A 20,888-nucleotide genomic window follows, 5' to 3' on the forward strand; every position below is an offset into this window, starting at 1 on the left:
TATATTAGAACTCCCCAGTGAATACATCTAGGCCAGGTGATTTAATAATGTACTGTATACCTTATCTATTATGATTAATATATCTTCCACTGTTACTTTAGACATGGGGTGCACAAACTGTGGGGCACGAGATTCTCTGCGGGGGCGCAGGGTTTACAGAGGCCCCTGCGCTCTTCCCAAAGGCATTTAAATTAAATGCCGGGGGAGCTGTGAAGGCCTCTGTAACTTCACTTACCTTGGCTCAGGCGGCTTCTGCCGACGCGACATGGCACCTTAGGGTCACGCGACATGGCACATGGCACCCTAGGGTCATGTGATGCCACGTTGCCATGGCAACATGACATCAGAATGCTGGAGCCAAGGTAAGGAGGGGGGTGCGAGGAGGGGAGGAGCCGGCAGGGGGGTGCAGGGGAAAAAGACTGTGCTCCATTGCTTTGGACTGAGAGAGTTTCCCTGATGTATCCTTGGAAGGCTTTCTCTGGTGTAGGTATCCCATTTAATTCCTCTATAAACGTTTCATTCAGGGCCGCATTTGCTAAGTAGCACTATTCCATAAAAGATTTGACTGCACCCAAAGACGCCTTAATGTCCATTCAGGGATGTCAAGATGATACCCGCGCTAGAGAATGTCTTCTGAGAGCTACATTTACTAGGAAGTGCTACTCCATGAGTAGAAGACTCTTGATGGTTCACTCAAGAAAATGGGCCATAATGGGGCCATGTTTACTAAGCTGTAATACTCCCTAAGACACCTTCCTAAGTCTTTAGTCTTTATTGGACCTCATTCCATTTTCATAAAATTATCCTAACCCTGGCAGTATTCCTATCCATATCCTAAAATGGAACATTTGCTGAGGAGTGGGAGGAGAATGAAAGAGGATACCTAGAACTAAGTAATTATCCCAGAAGGACCTGGCCATTAGTGCCATGGTGGAGGAGTTCAAGGCTTAAGATAGAGCCAAGGGTCCTCCACCATTGTTCAATAACAGGTTGAGCCTGCGGCACCACTCATATTCAACTTGGAGAGTACAACATATTGAAGGGAGGATTGCCGCGGTCCCAACTTGGTAAGAGGGGTAGACTACAAAAGAATGAATCCACGAAGGGTAGGGCATTACAGGGCAATGTCCATGGTGGGTTCAAAGCCCAAGGCGAATCCTCTAACATCAATGGCCAGGAAATGCCTTGACCTTAAACAAGTCTGCTATTTTAATTTATTAACTTACAACTAAGACATTGCTGGAAATACTCCGGTACAATTCATGCCAACAATATGTAAATATTTAATTGAAATATTTGATTTTACTAGCCTGTTTGAATTTTTTTTTAAATAAACACCCAACATAATTGATAGCTGAATGCTACAAGGAAACACTCTGTTACAATCTATGCCTACAGCATGGAAACATGTGATAGAACAGATCAGGGTATTACAGTACTCCCCAGCAAGTCCAATAAGTTAGCTAAATGTCTGCACTCGTATCCAAACGTATAGTGTTGAAAGGGTCTAATAACTTAGCTGGCACATTCAGCATTCATATTTGAGTTTGCATATTTCCAAACTGCTTATTTGAGTCACCATTACACAAGACTTGTGAAGCATGACCCTATTGTCCCTGGAATCAGCTACTGCATTAAGTCCATGCATTGTCATTGCTCAAAAGGTATTTTGCATTTGTACAGAGGACGCTAATGACCTGACACAGCTGCCATGTAGGTGTTATAACAATAATAGCTTCAAAACCAATGCAGCTTTTGTCTGACATATTAATCGTACTGCCTTGTTATCAAGTTTCTGTTGTGCCTTAAGCCCCTGGAAAAATAATACTTTATTGTGTCAACACCACGGCTCACAAGGAAATATAATTAAGATAATTGTTGTTTATAGCCATGACCATGTTATTGATGGGCTATGATAGAGTGGGTTGCACTAGCCAGTTAGTTATAAATGTAACCCAGACAAAAGGTGGGTAAGATCAAGAAAGAAAGTCCATTACATTTTTTAATTTTATATAACCTTTGTCATTTTTATTTTACTAACAGCTGCCAACAAAGACCAGCTTGAAAAATCCACCGGCCTGCAAATCCTGCAGACTGGCGTTGCAGAGGTAAGTCCCTATAATGTATTTTATTTATGTGTTTTAATGTCCTGGACACAGAGTTATGAGGACAAATATGGTTATATTAAGTGAACAGTGTTATACATTATATATAAAGACATAGCATGCACAGTTAAAGATAATATATGTTATAGGCATATGTAACAGTTACAGACCAGATTAAAATGGGAGACAGCTTTAGTTTTGAAAGAACTTAGACTGGTGGCAGCTTTGAAAGTCTCCGGTAGACTGTTCCAGTTGGGAGGTGCACGGTAAGAGAAGGAGGAGCGGACGGATACTCTGTTGAACCTTGGCACCGTGAACAATCTTTTGGATGTATTCCTTTTTAATACTCCATGTGAACAAAAAGATTAATTATTTGTCAATGCTGCGGAATGGTCCATAACGGGGAACATCCTCTACTTTAAGATTGTCCCTTTCCGAGATGTGGGTTCTTTCGAGTTGCAGCATATTTAGAGAACACATATAGCTAATTAGTTACATGTTTATAGGGAAAATTACTATTTCTTTTATCTCTAATCCTAACATTAGAACAATTTGTGTGGCTCGATTTCCTGTTACATTTGTTTAAAACATTATTAACATAACATAATGTGACGCAGGTAGCCGCTGGAGGTGAGCAGTGTTATTTACAACTCCAGAGACGCCCTGATTTCCCAAGAAATGATCTATCGATATGCGAAGGTCTTTCAATTTGGTCTTCGCATTTTTCTGTTATTCCCTCTCTTAAACTTCCTGTTTTTGCAAAATGTTTGTGTCTGATTCATACACTTCAGTGAAAATGTTACACATCTCTAATACTTAACATTCATCTCCCAGACAAACAAGAGTCTACCCAGAGTTATAAATAGTGTGATTCAGCTGTGGAGGTCTCTTGGTTCAGATCATGAGAAAAGTACAAATGACATTTTTGGAATGCATTGCTGCTTTAAAAAGTTAAAAACCGCTGGTATTCATTTTAAACGACATGCGACGGCCCCAATAATTCATTGCTTCCGCTCTACCGTACATTACTATGTCAATGGGCAATTGAACTTTGTTGTGTTGCAATTGCAAACACTTAAAAATAGTATTGAAATGTTAGTGGCAGACCATTCTGGTGTCATTCCGCGGGTGGAAACTATGTAGAACACACAAATATGCAAAATCAATCGTATTATATTGTTTTATTATATTACATATTTCAAAAGCAATCCAACGTTTCAGTCCAGCTCGACCTTTATCCTCCAGTGATACATTGGATGGCTTTTTTAATATGTAAATGAAAACAATACATTTTGCATACTGTATATACACATGTGGTCTCGATTTTTTTTCTGCAATATTCCTCCGTGTAAGACTGTTACACTTCCAAGAAGCACCGACTGTAACCCTATTCATTTTTTTTGGTCTTTTTTTTGGTGTGAATTTGTTTATCTGTTGTCTGCAACTAGGCAACTGAGGGTGTGCATTGTAGATTTTTATCACGTTATTCTGAAGGTGTCCGTTTTACATACAATGTAGCCTTCAAATTTTACCTGAAGAAGGGGATGTTTGTACCTCAAAATTTTGTTCACTTGGGCTCTTTTCATCAATAAATGAGTTGACTGTTATATTATGTTCTGTCCCCTCTATGTGTTTTTCTTTGTCCTATGGCTGCAGTGACCCTTGCCCTAGTTTGTGTCACTGTGCAAAGTATCTTGCTGTCATTTCAGCCTGTTGCCTTAGCAACCCCTTCCTCTGCCCCTGTTATAATGGCATAATCCTGAAACCCTAGCACTTTGTAGGGCCCTGCTCTATTTCCTGTGTGTCTCGCTGTAGCATCCTTCCTTTTTAAGCATGTGGCCATTGCTAGCGATCTTTTCCTACCTGCTCTCCCGGTGATCGCTTTGTTTTTTCACCTTCCCCTAATTTGCATTCCCAAAGTTCCCTTTTATTTCTGTTTGCACTCATCATTAAAGTTGATCAGAAATCCAAGAAGAACTCTATTTGCATGGAGAAGGAGATGAGTTTAACTGCCTGTTTGAGATCACTAAGACACAGTGAGCCTGGAACAGAACATTATATGTCTGCGTCTAACCTCTTATTTTTCTATTCGGTACAATGTAGCCTTTCATTGAAGCTGTGGAGCCTTTATTCCAATTCTGCTTTCTTTAGTACAGTAAATTGAGAGTATGTACATGCTACTTATTAAAGCATTCTCCCGGCAAAAATGCTGCAAAAGCCAACACCGGATTTCTCAAAGGAGAAAACCCTGTTGTTCAGTTGGATTGTTTTTCATTTATAAAAAGAGCAGTGTTTTTTATTCCCCCCTCCCCCTCCTACTGTTGCGCTAATTTTGCAGGAAGTACTGTTTGAGAAATAATCTCTTCCTAGGGCCTTATTCATACTCTAATAGCCTATTATCCGATAAAAACTTCCATTGTAGTCAATGAGAGGTATTGGACGACAGTGACCTGAACGGCCCATGCAGAATATATTAAATGATCCCCTTAGTTTCATATATTATGATTACCATAACTATACATCCATGGGGTTCCCCGCACTCATTTTGCTAGTAATGACGCAAAAATAAGATATGCAAAATACAGCCTCGGTCCCTTTTATTCTCCGACATCTCCGAATTTTTGGGGGGATTTTTTCCGAATGCCACGCACTTCACCGCGTTCATGCCGCATTCATGTTGCATTCATGTCGGCGTCACCCGCGGTTGATGTGTTTATTGATGTGTTTATTGATAATGGTTTGGATTTAATTGGTTGCAATTCTTCGCGTATCCGCCAGGTGGCAGATATTCATGAATTGTATTGCGCATGCGCTTCAGTAATGTGCCGACTTGCAGGTGTTTAAAAAAATACCACAGTGGTCTATTGTAAATTGACCTTGGTACTGAAGAAGTTACAATAATGTATCAATTTAGGCTTTTCATATTAAAAAATAAATGCACAGTGTCTGGTGTTTTATTGTCCTGAGAATCCCGACATGAGTGCATCACTGCAGTCCGTGTTCCAAAAACCCGACATAACGTATGCTTATTTAATATGGGCCGCGATTAATGCAACAGATGATAAGATGGCAACAGTTGGTCAAATTTATCAGTATTTTATCGAAAACTATGACTTTTACAAATTTTCACCAGATACTCATGTGTGGAAGCGTACAGTAAAAAAAAAGTTATGTATCGATCCGTGTTTTTTTCGTATTGATCCCGGTGTTATTGGAGGGTATTGGTGTGTAGCACCAGATTTTTCCCGTATCTTTGATCATGGAGACTTCAAAAGATGAAAGGTCATGTTAAAACCAACTAAGAAACGTCAGTCGCAGGTAAGCAATGCACCAGCGCCAGCTTCCAATAACGGTCCGACCGTCAGTGAAAACCTGGTGACCGGCAACCCTTGCTGTCTGTCCCCGCCCGGATATCTGCAGCCTGAGCCGTATTTCGCGTACAGATTCCAGCAAGCTTGCATGTACCAAAGCGATTTCCAGCCTCATCAGTTGTCAACTACAGGTGTAGTAGTCCCGCTGTCACCTGTCAACTACATGTATAATCAAGAATACAGGACTGGCAGTGGCTCGGCACCAGCTGATTGGCAAAAGTCTATGGTGAGTAATGTTGCCGTATTTTATTCTGTTTTTGAAATATCAATATCAATGCACAGTCAAGCGATTCTCCTGTAAGCAATATCATTGGCTGAGCAGCTTCTACAGTAGATGCTGAACAATTGGTGGAAAGCTAGGCGCATACGCATTGGAACCTTCTTGAAACACATATGCGTGTCATCACATCGACAGTAGGCGCATGCGCATGTGAACAGGAGACGGCCCCCGAGAAAATTATTGGTGGGACTGACTGTGGGAACTTCTTTAGGGGACTGACTGACCATTACAGTAAAACTTGTACTTTTGTTTTTCCTCAGAAAATAAAACTTTGTCTTCTCATGCGGAAAACGGCAAATGGAGGGATTTCGATGGATAATATCGCTTTGTGTAACAATGCCTGCGCATTGCTGAATCGGATTTAAAAAACCACGTACCGGAGTCAACAGTTTAGTGGCCGTTGTTATTGATTAGGATAGAATACTGTAACTGAGAGCTTCATAGAAAACCTGAAACAGTATGCTGTTGTTTTCAGACCGTATACAATACTTTTTTATATATATATATATATATATATATATACTGTATAATAAACCTGAAAAATAAAAAGTATGCATTTATTCTACATGTATTCCAGTACATACCGTATGTGTATTCTATACCCGTACAGCATGTATTGTTTTAATACTCTTGTGATGTACTGAGCATGCCTACAGTATACACTGTATTTTGTTACAGTATAAAAGGAGACAATGGAACAATTTAAAACAAATCAACATTTTCTTTTATTGGTGGAGTAAGTACAAAAACATTTATGGAGTAAGTAAAAACATTTATTTACATATACAATTTAAAAACATTTAAAGTGTACAGCAATTCAAAACATTTACAGGTGTATGGTGAACTGCTAGTAAAAACATTTATGTACAGAAAGTCAAAACATCTACAGTAGGATGGTGTACAGTACAGTAAGTCAGGCCTGCACAACTCCCTCGAGTACTGGAGTTGTGCAGGTCTTGTGTAAGTAAAAACATTTCTTTATTAATAAAATTTAAAACACGCAACATTTCAATTATTAAAGTACAGAAAGTCAAAACATTTACAGCACAACAGTATGGTGTTAGTAAAAACATTTCTTTATTAATACAAGTTAAAACAAGCAACAAGTCAAAAAATAAACAACATTTGAACAGTCACGCAAATTCGATCCCCACCAGATTGTCCTTCCAGGGCCGATGCCTTGTATGACGCCTCTCAGGATTTTCATTACAGGATCTGTAATTGAAAAATAGCGCCGCAATTCCTCCACAATAGTCCTTCTTAAATTTTCAGGAAGCGCCCTTTTTTCGCGATTTCGTGGTGCTTGAAAATTAACATGGCATACTTCTGGGGTAATATAACAAGAGAAGCTGCACACCACAATAAACAAATAAGATACTTGCTGAGACCGGTGCTCCTGGTTCAGGGATATCTGCCTAGAACATCCAGCAATGGAGAAAGTAGAGTGATCCAGGGCAACTTTGGATTTCTTTAGAAAAATGTATTCAGCACAAAAAACACCACGTTTCATCCCTCCTAGGGGACTTTATCAAGTGACTGACCAGGGATGAAACGTGGTGTTTTTTGCGCTGAATAAATTTTTCTAAAGAAATCCGAAGTTGCCCTGGATCATTCTACTTTCTATACTTCTGGGGTAAACCAGCACTCATCACCCTATACTTCTCCCTTAGTGGATTGGGCAGCTCACGCAGGATGATGTCGGGCACCGTATCGATGCAAGCGTATGTGGGTTGGATTCTGGGAGCGGGTGTTCTTCTGGGAGCGGGTGTGCTTGTGGCGGTGGGCAAGGGTAGGTTGTCTGGGAGGATGCTTTCCTTCTTTCCTCCTGTCTTGGTCGCCGTGTTGTCTCCTGGCGTGGTCTTGACGGGGTTGTCATGTCATACTCGTCAACGGCATACATGTACACACATTCTTGTGGTGGACGGGGTGCGTTTGGTGATGGAAGGCGGTCAAAGGTCCCATTCATCCCATCCATGCCACCCTCCTGCTCCGGCGTCGGAGATATAGGGGCATGAACTCCGAGCAAATTATGTATCCCTGCTATGTCAATCTCTATCTTCTCCATCCGTTGATCCATCTTCTCCATCCTTTGATCCATCTTCTCCATCCGTTGATCCATCTTCTCCATCCGTTGATCCATATTTAGCATGGTCTTTAAAAGAAGATCTATCTTTACCAGCATAGTAGAGTTCCCGGGGATATCGACACTTAACCCATTCAGCATGCGGTCTAACGAGCTGGATCTTGTGCATGGGGTGCTGTGGACATCTGGGTGGATGGGTGCTATGGAGGAGGACATGGGGGTTCCCTGGAGAGAAACGGCAGCGTCGTCGAAGAGGGAGGGAGAAAGTGACCTGTGGATTTCCGGTAGAGAAGTGGCAACGTCGTCTAAGTGTAATGGAGAAAGTGACCCGTGGATTTCCGATAGAGCAGCGGCAGTGTCGTGGACGAGTAGGGGAGAAGATGGGCTGTGGATTTCATCGAAGCGTAATCGAGGAAGTGGCCTGCGGGTTCAATGGGTTGGCTGCCATTTGTTTTGCTTTGAGTGTACATCACCGAATTTCTTCTTGACATAATAAGGCTCACGTGTATTAAAACCCTTAGCCTTTGGGGTCAGCAGAAGGTTTTCTTTATTAGCCTTAGCCTTTCGCTTTGGCCTTGGCTTGGAAACGGCTGCCGCCTTTCGCTTTTTCTGCATGACAGGCACGGCAGAGGCGAGTGGGTTCCTCCGTCCGTAGAATCGGTGTTGATCCATGGAAGCAGATGGCACAATGCAGTATCTGGACAAGGGAAATTTCAGATACAGATCATCGAGTGGTGGGCTATGCAAAGTGTGTAACCTTTTATGCATGGCGACGAGGTACAGGTGTTAAAAGTGGCGTACTATAATGTGAGTAATTAACGTATAAATACACCATCTATTTTGTGGATTCACTGCACATTGAATACACATCGACTAAACATTGAATATACATTCTTGTGCTTGTATTTCTTTCTACTCGCAGCAATACCTGTTAAAAAGATTTCAAAAGGATCTCAGCATAAGAATTAAGGAGATGTACACGAGCGGACAACAAATTGCAGATATCCAACACTGGTTAGCTGCTTCTGGTCTCGTTGTACCAACAACCAACGTGTGCTATCATGCACACGGTAAGACCAAACTATGCACGAGGACACCAGCGGTAACTAACGCGTAAGTATATTTATATAACTATATAATACAGTATATCTATCTATTATTGTTTATATTGCTGCATATTAATATAACTATATACAGTAGTATAGATCTATCTAATATTATAGTTATTTATGTTTATTTATATTACTATATAATAAAGTACATCTATCTATTATTGTTTATATTGCTGCATATTAATATAACTATATACAGTAGTATAGATCTATCTAATATTATAGTTATTTCTGTTTATTTATATTACTATATAATACAGTATATCTATCTATTATTGTTTACTGTAAATGATGTGCTGTACTTGTGGCCTACTGCACTGTAACTTACAGGATTGTTGTTTTTCTTTACACTGTAGGGAGACAACTCTTCTGGTCGACACAATAAGTGAAGAGAATGATGAGAAGAGTGTCTTAAGGGTCAAATACACTCTGCTGCAAAATCACAATCTCACTGTATCCGAGACCAGCATAAAGAAGATGAGACGCAGAATTGGATGGAAATATGGACGTGTGAGGTTTGTACTGGACAGTACAGGAGGTTAAAGTGTTGTTTAGAAACTGTACTGTACCTATAAAATTATTCCTTGTCATTACAGAGCGTACCCTATGATAAGGGACGTTAACAAGATCAAGAGAGTGGTCCAGGCCCAGGCATGGATCGACAGTGGAGAAACTTTCCAGGATTGCATCTTCACTGATGAGTCTACTGTATCGCTGGAGAGATTTGCCACCTTTGCATTCCACAAAAAAGGTTGCATATCTATGAAGCCGCATCCAAAACACCCAGTGAAGATGCATGTGTGGGGTGCCATCTCTAGGCGTGGACCAGGATGCATTATCATCTTTGAAGGTAAAATAAGTCACACGCTTTTGCCTCTTGCACTGTACTGTACTAGTGTGCAGTTTTTTGAGCACTTTTCTTTTCTTGTAATAGGAATCATGAATAAAGCTTTTTTCCAAGAGCAAATTGTGCCTGAGATTGTGGAGTACATCACACGTGCGTTCCCAGATGGTCACCGTTTCTTCCAGGACAACGATCCGAAGCACACGCGTCAACAGCGCATATTCTTGAGCGCAGTATCAACTGGGTGAAGACGCCAGCGGAGTAAGGGCCTCATGCAGAGAGCAGCGCTATATTAAATCTCGCCATTTTTTGGAGAAAATCGCGCAAAAAACAGCAGAAAATGGCGAGGTACGAAAAACGCGCCATTTTTTTTTTCTATTTATAAATCTCGCCGCGCGGCTGGCGAGATCCTACATCTCGCCAGCTTTAAAAATATCCAAATTCAGAAAGACGCGAACGCCATCTAGCAGCTGTTATTGGCGCGATTTTCTACAATTTGCTCCGCCAACTAAAGTTGGCAAGAAGCAGGAGCTCGCCGGCCATAGGGAAAAAAAAAAAATGCGCGATTTTTTTTTCTTCCCTTTCAGCAGCGCGCATCTCTCCCTTTTCAACTCGCCACACGCATTCATGCCAGAAATTGCGAATTTCGCCCATTTCTGCATATGGAGAAAAAAACTCTCCATTAAATCTACTTTTTCTTAAACTCTCCAATTATTTCTACCGCTGCTGTCTGCATAGGCCCCTATGTGCAGTAACCGTGTCTCATTTTTCCCACTGTTTTTACTGTGTATCTCTTTAATTAATTGTCCTTTTTTTCCCCCTCCAATGTCAGATCGCCAGACTTCGATCCTATCGAAATGGTCTGGCATCAGCTAAAGGATCATATCCGAAAAGTTGTGAAATCCTCCAAAAAGGATGAGTTGGCGCAAGGCATAATGAGTTTTTGGAACGATGTACACACCGTGGAACGATGTAATAAATATATTGACCATATTGCGACTGTGTTGCCCATTGTGATAGAGCGTAATGGGCAAGCATCAGGAAGGTAGTATGGTACAGTACTGTACTGTAGTATGGTAAGTACAGGCACATCAAGTACAGTATGATACAGGTAAGTATGGCACAGATTGTTTTACAGCATGCACCTAACAGCACAATTTTTTTCTTTTCTGATAGAGCAGCACTAGCCATCTGGATTCAAAGTATTTAACAGTAGTTACAGTATACAGTAGTTCCAGTATAAACTAGTTTGACAGTACTAACTGCATACTGTAGTCCAATATGGAGTAGCTATACAGTGCACATTGCCATAATATGCACCTAACTGCACAATTTTTTTCTTTCCTGAGAGAGCAGCACTAGCCATCTGGTTACAAAGTATTTAACAGTAGTTACTGTATACAGTAGTTCCAGTATAGACTAGTTTGACAGTACTAACTGCATACTGTAGTCCAATATGGAGTAACTATGCAGTACACAATGCCATAATATGCACATAACTGCACTATTTTTTTCTTTTCTTGTCTTTTCAGAGAAAAAAGGATGGAAAGGGGGGGGATATCATGTGTACATTGTGTGAACTGTGTGTACAGTAAAGTGTATCTAAAGTGCAGTCATGATTTACACAAAACCTCCCCTATCTCAATGAACTACACAGAATGAGGAAGAAGATAAAGGCGGAAAATGTTATATTAATTATATTATTTTATATATTATTATATATTATATATTATTAATATTATTTTCAATGTGCATTATTCATGATTATCCACTGGCCCTCAATTTTCAACTGACAGAAGAACTGAATAAAGACTGCATTTTGTATTATTCATGATTATTTGCATATTTGTATTTTTTGTTCCTGATAAAATCAAATAAATATTTCTTTACATTCATGATAATCATAATCATTGACCCCCCCCCTCCTACACCAAAGAAAAAGAAAGAATGACAAAAATTGGTAACTTACTGCATCAAAAACATGAATCAGATTATGTTTTTTTTAACTTTCAATTTCACAGTGCTGTGCTAATCAGATTTACATATCAATTCCAAGAAGGGATTATCACAAGCGTTACCGTAAACAAAGCCTCAAAGGGTTGGGGGGGATGGATTGGTGAGTCATATGAATGGTGAACAATAGGTGTCGAAGTTAAATGGTGAAGTTATACACGCATGTGCAGTAATAATCAACTAGCTCCCTTCCCAACGAGGATTACACGCAGGCGCAGAGAGGTGACTCAAAACCAACAATAGGAAAATTAATGAATGGTCTGAGAGAGGTGTCGATAAGAGGTTGAAATCCTTGAGCGAGCCTTGTGTGTGTGTGCGGGGGGAGGGGGATACAGCTGCCTTAAGGATATCCTTGAACAGTTCAAAGAAATATTTTCATAATGATTTGATCCCCACACCCCCAAATACATAAAAATCACACAAATCAATAATGTGCAGTCAAACGCACAGTGTCGCAGTCAAAAGCTACAGCACAAATTGAATATCGTAATATCAAGATGGTTGAGGCAGGCACATGTTCATGTTGAAAAAATAAAAATAAAAAATGACGAGAAAAAGGTCACTCATTCTTGAACTTTTTTGTCCCCAATGAGCATTAATAATCAACACAGAATAAATCTGCACTGGGCTGTACGTTACACACGCAGGAATGTGATGACAGGAATGTGATTGAAACCAGAAAGACACCCATTCAAAGGAATGGTGTGGGAGAGGTGTACTGTAGATAAGATAAGAAGTTGAAATACTGCAGTGCAGTAAATTAGCCTGTGTGTGTGCGGGAGCGAGCGAGGGGAGAGTGTTGTATACGCCGAAATGTGATACTGTTACAGTACACGCCTATGCATTTCAACAATGTTCAAATGAGACATACAGCACTGTACATGCATGTATAAATATGCAAATTTACCATTACTGCGCGTGCACATGCAGACTGTGTACTGACGTAGGTTGAACTGCTACAGTATTAGACTTTGAAGACAACAGCTCGCGAACGCCCACCTGAGTTTTTAGACGGTATTGCAGTATTGCAGACAGCGCTAATAATATGCTAATATTACGAGCGCTAAAATACCGGAACATATTCCGGAAAAAAATAAAATACTGCATCTGCCCGCGGTTATCAGAGTTGCGCCGCTACGGCCGCATTAGGATAAAGGCGGCTGCAGCTGTATTTGATTTAACTTTTTTCTCAAGGACCATCGCACAGACACCCATCTGTACAGATGGAAACTGGTGACTGCAGGTCACCAGTGAGAGAGCTGCATTAGGACACAGTGACTTTAGACCTCGCTGTGGTTCTGCCAGAGGTGTCTGCAGCTCCAGCACCTTCACCTGCTTCTCCAGCACCTTCACCTGCTGCTCCAGCACCTTCACCTGCTGCTCCAGCACCCTCATCTGCTGCTCCAGCACTTACTCCTGCTGCTCCAGCTATAAAATTGGGCGCAAAACTAGACAATATAACAGATAGATAGTCCCAGTATGTTAATGTGAAATATGTTGGAATAGGCAATCTTGATGGACTTCTGAAATAAAGGAAATACACCACTATAGTGAAGTAATGTTGGTGTATTAGTGTCACGCAATGGTGAAATGCTACTCACAGTGCAGCAGAAGTTATAGTCATGTTGGATAAAAATCCAAGAGCTGCAATGGAAGCCGTGGATGTCAGCATCTTGATGCCGAGATGAATGAGCTGTTGCCTGTGATAAAAATAAAACCAAAGGAACCAGTGTTTCTCTGTCAATGTCTTGATGCAGTGTAAATCAGCTGTAAGCTGTGATGGAAGCCACAGATTCTGGTATCTTTGCTTTGGTGTTGGCGCGGTATAGATCGCGCACCGCGTGAGCAGGAACGTCTACATAATGAGTTCAAGAAGTAAAAGCGCCAAGCGCACTGCACGCTCATCACAGGGAGGCAGCCTTAGCTTATAAGGGTTCCATATAAAAATGGATTTCAGGCAAAAGGTGACACTGTGTGCTCATTTGCATGTTGTTTCCCAGAATCCCTTGCTGCAGTGGAAGCACTGTATGCTAGGTGATAATGGTGAGAGGCAGGGTTGCAGACCTGTCTAAGGCATGTGAATGTGCTCACAAGTGATCTTTTTATTTGCTACATGGTGGAGTTCTTTTGTCGCCTTGTTCTCCCACCATAACTTATGTAAAGACACACGCACACACACTCGCGCAGCACTCACTGAAGAAATAGTAGAGGTTTTATTGCATCAAAAAATGGGAACACGTCAAAAATAGAGCGACGTTTCAGACCATGTTTCTAATCTTAGAACATGATAAAGGACCGCGAGGTCTGAAACATCGCTCAATTTTTTACGTGTTCCTGTTTTTTGATGCATTAAAACCTCTACTAATTCTTCAGTGAGTGCTCTGCAGTCCTGTTTTTGTTTGTATCTATTCTGGAGCTGGATAGTGGACCTGGTCCCTCTACAAGCCCCCTGTCTGCTTAAGTTAAGTATTTTTTTCGATTTTCTCTGCACTATATATATAGGCACCCCCTTGAGAAAGGTCCTATTCCAGGACCGAAACGTCGGATTGGGTGACTTATCTTTTTTATTCAGATGCCCAATACAGTTTTTCATGATTACTGAACCGAGTGCAGTCTTTCTTTACCGGACGAGAGAATGGTAATGTTGTTTTTCTATATATATATATATATATATATATATATATATATATATATATATATATATATATATATATATAATGCAGCATTGAGTGGGAGATCGTAGGGTGCAGCAGTGACATCATCCACCCTTAATAGGAAGATAATATGATTTTCCCCAAAATCACCCCGATTACATTTACGATCCCTATTCAATATGTTAATCCATCTTTCTTGTTCTATATAAGATTGTGGACCTGTTAATTTAATTATAGCTGAACTCTTTTTCTAGCGCTGGGAAGCAGCTATCCATCATTTTAAAAGAGGCTTTATTAGCAGTGGGGAGGGATACAACCACCCAGGTTGTATATGACCAGGAAGTGAACCAACGCAACCTCACATAATGGGGATAGAAACCTACGTCATGTTCACCTGGATCAGTATTACTTATTTGTTTAGAGCAGAAAGGTGCCCGCAATGCTTCACGATGCATCTTTCACCACTTACATTGGAAGCTGCTCCTGTCCGACTACTAATTTGCTAAATGAATCAAATGCACTCTGCTCTTCAAAGCTTTGCTAATATAAAAGATCCGCGTTTTTATTTCCAGCCCGTCTTAGATTACAGGGATGAGAAACAATATTTAAGCCATTGTTAACCCATGAATAAATGGACGCTGTCATTTCCCACCAAACAATAACAGGATTATCTGGAGAGCTGTCAGCTTATGTGAAAACATTATGTCGTCCACATTTTCATAAAAAATTGGCAGTGGCGAGAATTCAGGATCAGAGCAATAGGAAGAGGGAAAAAAATCTGCATTCATGGTAATAAATATTCATATTTGTCTGCTCAGGAGATGAAAATCTAATCAAGGGGCTATTGATGCACTAGCTCTTTTTTTTTTTTTTTTTTTAGCAAGGCGTTTCATCTAAATTGGGTTTGATATGGAAATTAGTCTCTCTCCGAGTCCTTCAGGCCATGAGCACACTGGGATACAAGTGGAGCTGTCCAGCGCATCAGATGTTGCTATTGGCTGCTGCCGTAGACGAAATAAAAGCTGAAACAATAAGAGAAAATCATTGAAAGCCTCTTGACGGTCAGCCTCACAGTGGATGGTCTTCTAGAACGTGTTAACTCCTTCTATGCTGATTGCTTAACAATTTGTTTCAAGTCCCTGTGGCATTCATATATATATATATATATATATATATTATTGCTCATCTAGTATTTATCTAGGAAGTCTGTTATTATTTTCTTAGCAGTGTCACAGATGCTAAATTGATGCAATTTGCAGCTGTGTACATAACACTTTGCATTGGGTTATTATATACCACATTTACATCAGATTTAAAGAAGTGGTTCCCTATAGCCAGTGCATATATATATATATATATATATATATATATATATATATATATATATACAGTGTTCGACAAACCTATACATTTACACGCCCCGGGCGAGTGTATTTAACATCGTGGTGAGCTGCTATTGGCCCAAGCAGCACACGTGTGGTACTAGGTGGCGAGTAGATTTTTTTGTTCGGCGAGTAGATTTTTTGGTGATTTGTCGACCACTGTATATATATATATATATGTATATATATGATGTATATTACCAGATGATGGTCCAGTAAGGAGAGACAGCACACACGGGTAGAAATGCAAAAGTGTATTAATAAACTTTTGCATTTCTACCCGTGTGTGCTGTCTCTCCTTACTGGACCATCATCTGGTAATATACATCTTTTATGATTTTCTATGGGACAAGCATCTGGATTTCCTAATGTTTATATGTGTGCCGGCTGCGAATAGATTTTTATATATATATATATATATATATATATATATATATATATATATATATATATATATATATATATATATATATATATATACATGTAGAGGTATCAGTACCGTGTTAGCCGAGCTTCGTAATCAAAAAATAAATAGATGATACCGTTCTGTGGCTAACGAAATGCTTTTATATAATTGCTGTCCTCCATTGCGCTGAGCCCATTTCATATGGTAAAATCCTCCATAATTTGCTGTTTTAGAGAAATATTGGTAAAAAAAACTGTTATTTGTGGTCATCCATTTAGTGGTTGCTGTTGAGATTTTCTAACTATTCAGAAATTCAGCCCTGCTCACTGTAGCCTTGAAATTGCTGTTGCGGTCTTTTCACGCTTAGCTATATGCCCATAATGCATTGCTTTGGTGATATGTGATACATATTATACTGTGCTAATGATGTAAAATCAATTATGTATATTATTATTATCATCTTTTAATTGCATGGCACCCACATTTTCCATAGTGCAGTACAATGTGGGATTGAGGCAATAACATTGTACTGTATGACAAACTAGTAGATTTCCGCCAAGACAAACAGGGACAGTAGGAAGGAGGTCCCTTCCCCAAGGAGCTTACAATCTAGAAGAAGGGAAGTGAAGATGCAAGGAATAGTGTGTGTTACAGTAGTTTCTTACAAAAAAACAAAGTAGATATGACAAAGTAGACATTGTTTTGTTTAGAAAGGGATAGAGCAGCATTAAAAGTAGAAAGAATTCATTTGTAGTGTATGAAATACGCTGTTGAACTTGATTTCCTCCATTGGTGTTCAGCACTACACGAGCATCTCTGGAGGTATTGTGTTTTGCTGGTATACCATGGTTGAGGTTTTATGGGATGTTGGCAGTTGTGACAGGAGCAATCTAGTCACGGGTAGATGAGAGAGCACTATTGTATAGGATGGTGGTTAAGCCAGTAAAGGAGAGGGTGGTTAAAGGAGAGAGGAGGGCTCCCAGGGTGATAGAAAGCTGAGAAACGTCTATGTTGCTTTAGGTCCGGTCGGTGTAAGAAGAGGTTGGTGTCAGAGGAGTCACATATGGGAAATGCTATCCATTGGCATCCTTGAGTCTTGGGGGATAAACGGCTGTTCTTAGTTTAAGAACACTTCTTATGATTTCCCTCCCCAAGCTGCTCTATCTGTTCCATAGCCTCCCAATCAATATCCCAATCAAAATCATGAAGGATATGCAAAGCAAAATGTATACATTCATTTGGGGAAAGATAAAAACAAGAATACAAAGTAGTGTACTTAACACATTATAGATAGATGGTGGTCTGGCCTTGTCGTAATTAAATAAATTCTATGCGGCAGCGCAATTGAGTCACTTGTCGGCCTGGCATAGACCCACACAGGTGATCCAATGGGTGGAGATAGAATCGGCTGAGATTCCTGTACAGAATATAGACTCTCTGCTGTGGATCCCTAAAAAGAATAGACATACACTGGCGACACACTTTATTCGAGCTCGGCTAGTCCCACGAATTCGGGTATACCCGGGTGTATTGAGGTTTGTGACTGTTTTCTGCCCGAGTGCATTGGGTTATTTTCCAGGCAGGGATTGAAGCATTTTATTCCCGCTGGCTGCAATACTGCACAGTATATATATATATACTGCATTACAATTCATGAATTTATGCCATCTGGTAGACACGCGAAGCATTGCAGCCTATTAAATCCTAATCATTATCATTTAACAGATCAGCCGCCCGTCAGCCAGGCATGAACCCAGGCTGGGAAGGCAAATGCAACGGGGCTTGTCAGAGGTGAGGAGCGGCGCATTCCAGGTATCTGCCAGGTACATACTGGGTATTTGCTCGAATAAAGTGTGTCGGTGCAGTAGAGGGGTGTATAACCATCCGGTCATTAAATTCACTTTAAATATTTGGGATACGTGGGAGAAAAAAAAGAGGTTAAGGGGCCAACCCCACATGGAGGAATGAGGAATTCCCACCAGGATCTATACCAGGAAGGAACAATAGCTGGATGGCAACAAGATATAAGGGGATCAAAGATGCCATGTTTTTTTGGAAACTTAATACATTGGAAGAAATACAAGAGAGATACAATATTCCACAATCAGAAAATTTCAAATACACACAAATGAGGCACTTTATTCCTCTCACAAAGGGATACACAACCTACCGCAGTGCACAATCAAAGAGGGATGATCTCAAGTATATAGTCCATCTTGAGTCTCCTGGAAAGAAATGTACTCATGTATGACCCTGTGGGAGAAAGATATTGGAAAATAAATTCCTGCGGCTGATTGGGCAGAGATATTGGAGGCTGCGGCGAGCTCATCTGTCTGCGCAATTATCAAGGAAAACAGATGCAAGATTATGATGAGATGGTATTTAACACCAGACAGATTAGAACATATTTATAAAGGGGCAAGTGTGTTGTGCTGGATAAATTGTGGTCACAGGGGCACATTATTTCATATATTATGGACATGGCCAAAGGTCTTTCCCTTTTTGGGAAGAGTTAAGAGAGAGCTCACCAAAATACTGGGCATTGTTTTACCACTAGACCCCATGATAATGATCCTAGTGAAACCTGTGCCAAGCGTGTCCTACTGTATGCCATGAACAAATTAATTGCGCATCTTCTGACAGCAGCAAGATGTACAACAGCGCTTCAATGGAAGCAGACGGCTATACCGTCTCATCAGATCTTCCAGGAAAAAGTTAGACATGTTCTAGAAATGGAAAAACTTACCTCACTCATGAATAACTCTATGGTTAAAGTCAAGAAGACCTGGATAAGACCTGGATAAGACCTGGATAAGTACCTTTCCAGAAGACATTTTGGCAATGCAAGAAATACAAATCTAAAGACATTAAGAGAATAAAAGCAGGTTCTTGAAAATTCTATGGTTATTAACCAAATGTTATTGAAGGTACCGAGAAATGATTGTGACTTCTATTGTCTCTTGCCTCCCCCTCTTCCCTCTTTTATTATTATTATTATTATTATTATTATTATTATTATGTATGTTAGTTGTTCTGCTACCCTTTACCCACCCTGTTTTTACTTTCTGTACCCACACCACACCCTCAACATAATTTAAAAAAAAACAAATAAAATTGTTTGGGGAAAAAAAGAACACTTCTTAATTATGCGCCAACAGGAACTAGGTGCAAAATTAGCTACACTATAGGAACCCACCATTTTCAGATTTTAGTTTCTAAAAAGTTATGGCTGTAATTGCCACTTCTTAATACACAATCGCTGACCTGGCCATGCTTGGTTTTTAGGAAACTAGACCTAGACCACCAAAAGAAGAATTTAGAGTTAGAGTTAATGAATTTGCATGTCTGATGTTTGAAGAGATAATACAGAGGAGCCGCCTAATACCTCACATCATTGTGGACATTTTGGAACTCTTTCGGGCCATCAAACATGTTAAAACAGCTACAGAATACCTCCAGTGACCACACTGTACTGACTGTACTGCATTCCCCAGCCTGGTTCTTCACAAATTCTGAAGCAGGTATTCTGAGCATTGCTCACTAGAATTCAAAGATTCATTAAGTTCCCTCAGGATCAACAGGTTATTAATGATACTAAACAAAAATGTTATCAGCTAGCTCACTTCCCAAATGGTGCGGGAGCAGTGGACTTCACCCAATTAGCTATACACTGGCGACACACTTTATTCGAGCTTGGCTAGTCCCACGAATTCGGGTATACCCGGGTGTATTGAGGTTTGTGACTGTTTTCTGCCCGAGTACATTGAGTTATTTTCCAAGCAGGGATTGAAGCATTTTATTCCCGCTGGCTGCAATACTGCACAGTATATATATATAAACTGCATTACAATTCATGAATTTATGCCATCTGGTAGACACGCGAAGCATTGCAGCCTATTAAATCCTAATCATTATCATTTAACAGATCAGCCGCCCATCAGCCAGGCATGAACCCAGGCTGGGAAGGCAAATGCAACGGGGCTTGTCAGAGGTGAGGAGTGGCGCATTCCAGGTATCTGCCAGGTACATACCGGGTATTTGCTCGAATAAAGTGTGTCGGTGCAGTAGTTCCCCCACAGAGGGATGAAGTCATGTACTGAACCAGAAAACTTTACCATATCCAGGTCATTTGGGATGCTTCACTTCTTATCCCAAATCTGGTTGCTAAATAACCTTGCTGCTTCCATGGTTCATTCATATTTTGCCACTCTGCCATTTTTGATCCACTGAAGGCTGGACAACTACAATTGAAATGATTTCTTGCACTTTCCAGATAGTATACCTTACTACTCATTTCTACTATTTGCCCAACACATAAGCTTCAGTTTCCCCAATTTCTTTACAGGGGATCGTGCCAAGTCCCTAAACCCACGGTTCATATCACCTTTACCCAATCCATTCACACCCATTAAAGCTGCAGTTCAAGCAATATCCTGCATGTGTGTTTTTATAAATAACTCAGTTCTGTAGTAAGAAAAAATACTTTTAGCATTTTCTGTTTAAAAAACAACAACTTTGAAAGACCAATGTTCTTGTATTCTATTTTAACAAGCATCCTTGTTCCTATAGCAACCATTTACATTCCCCATATTTAAAGATGTTGCCAAACTTTGCCGATCAATAGACGGAGAACAAATT

General features: G+C 40.2%; 1 protein-coding gene across 2 annotated transcripts in view; it reads left to right on the top strand.

The window, feature by feature from the left end:
• Positions 1-20,888, top strand: part of PTPRN2 (protein tyrosine phosphatase receptor type N2) — a 1,212,473-nt gene that overhangs the window by 825,529 nt on the left and 366,056 nt on the right. For both annotated transcript variants that reach the window (XM_075587846.1, XM_075587847.1), the window contains exon 12: positions 2,044-2,108. In XM_075587846.1, coding sequence (XP_075443961.1) covers positions 2,044-2,108 — 65 coding nt within the window. The remainder of the gene's footprint in view (positions 1-2,043; positions 2,109-20,888) is intronic.

Source organism: Ascaphus truei, chromosome 2 (genome assembly GCF_040206685.1).
Source record: "Ascaphus truei isolate aAscTru1 chromosome 2, aAscTru1.hap1, whole genome shotgun sequence".
Classification (NCBI taxonomy): Eukaryota; Metazoa; Chordata; class Amphibia; order Anura; family Ascaphidae; genus Ascaphus; species Ascaphus truei.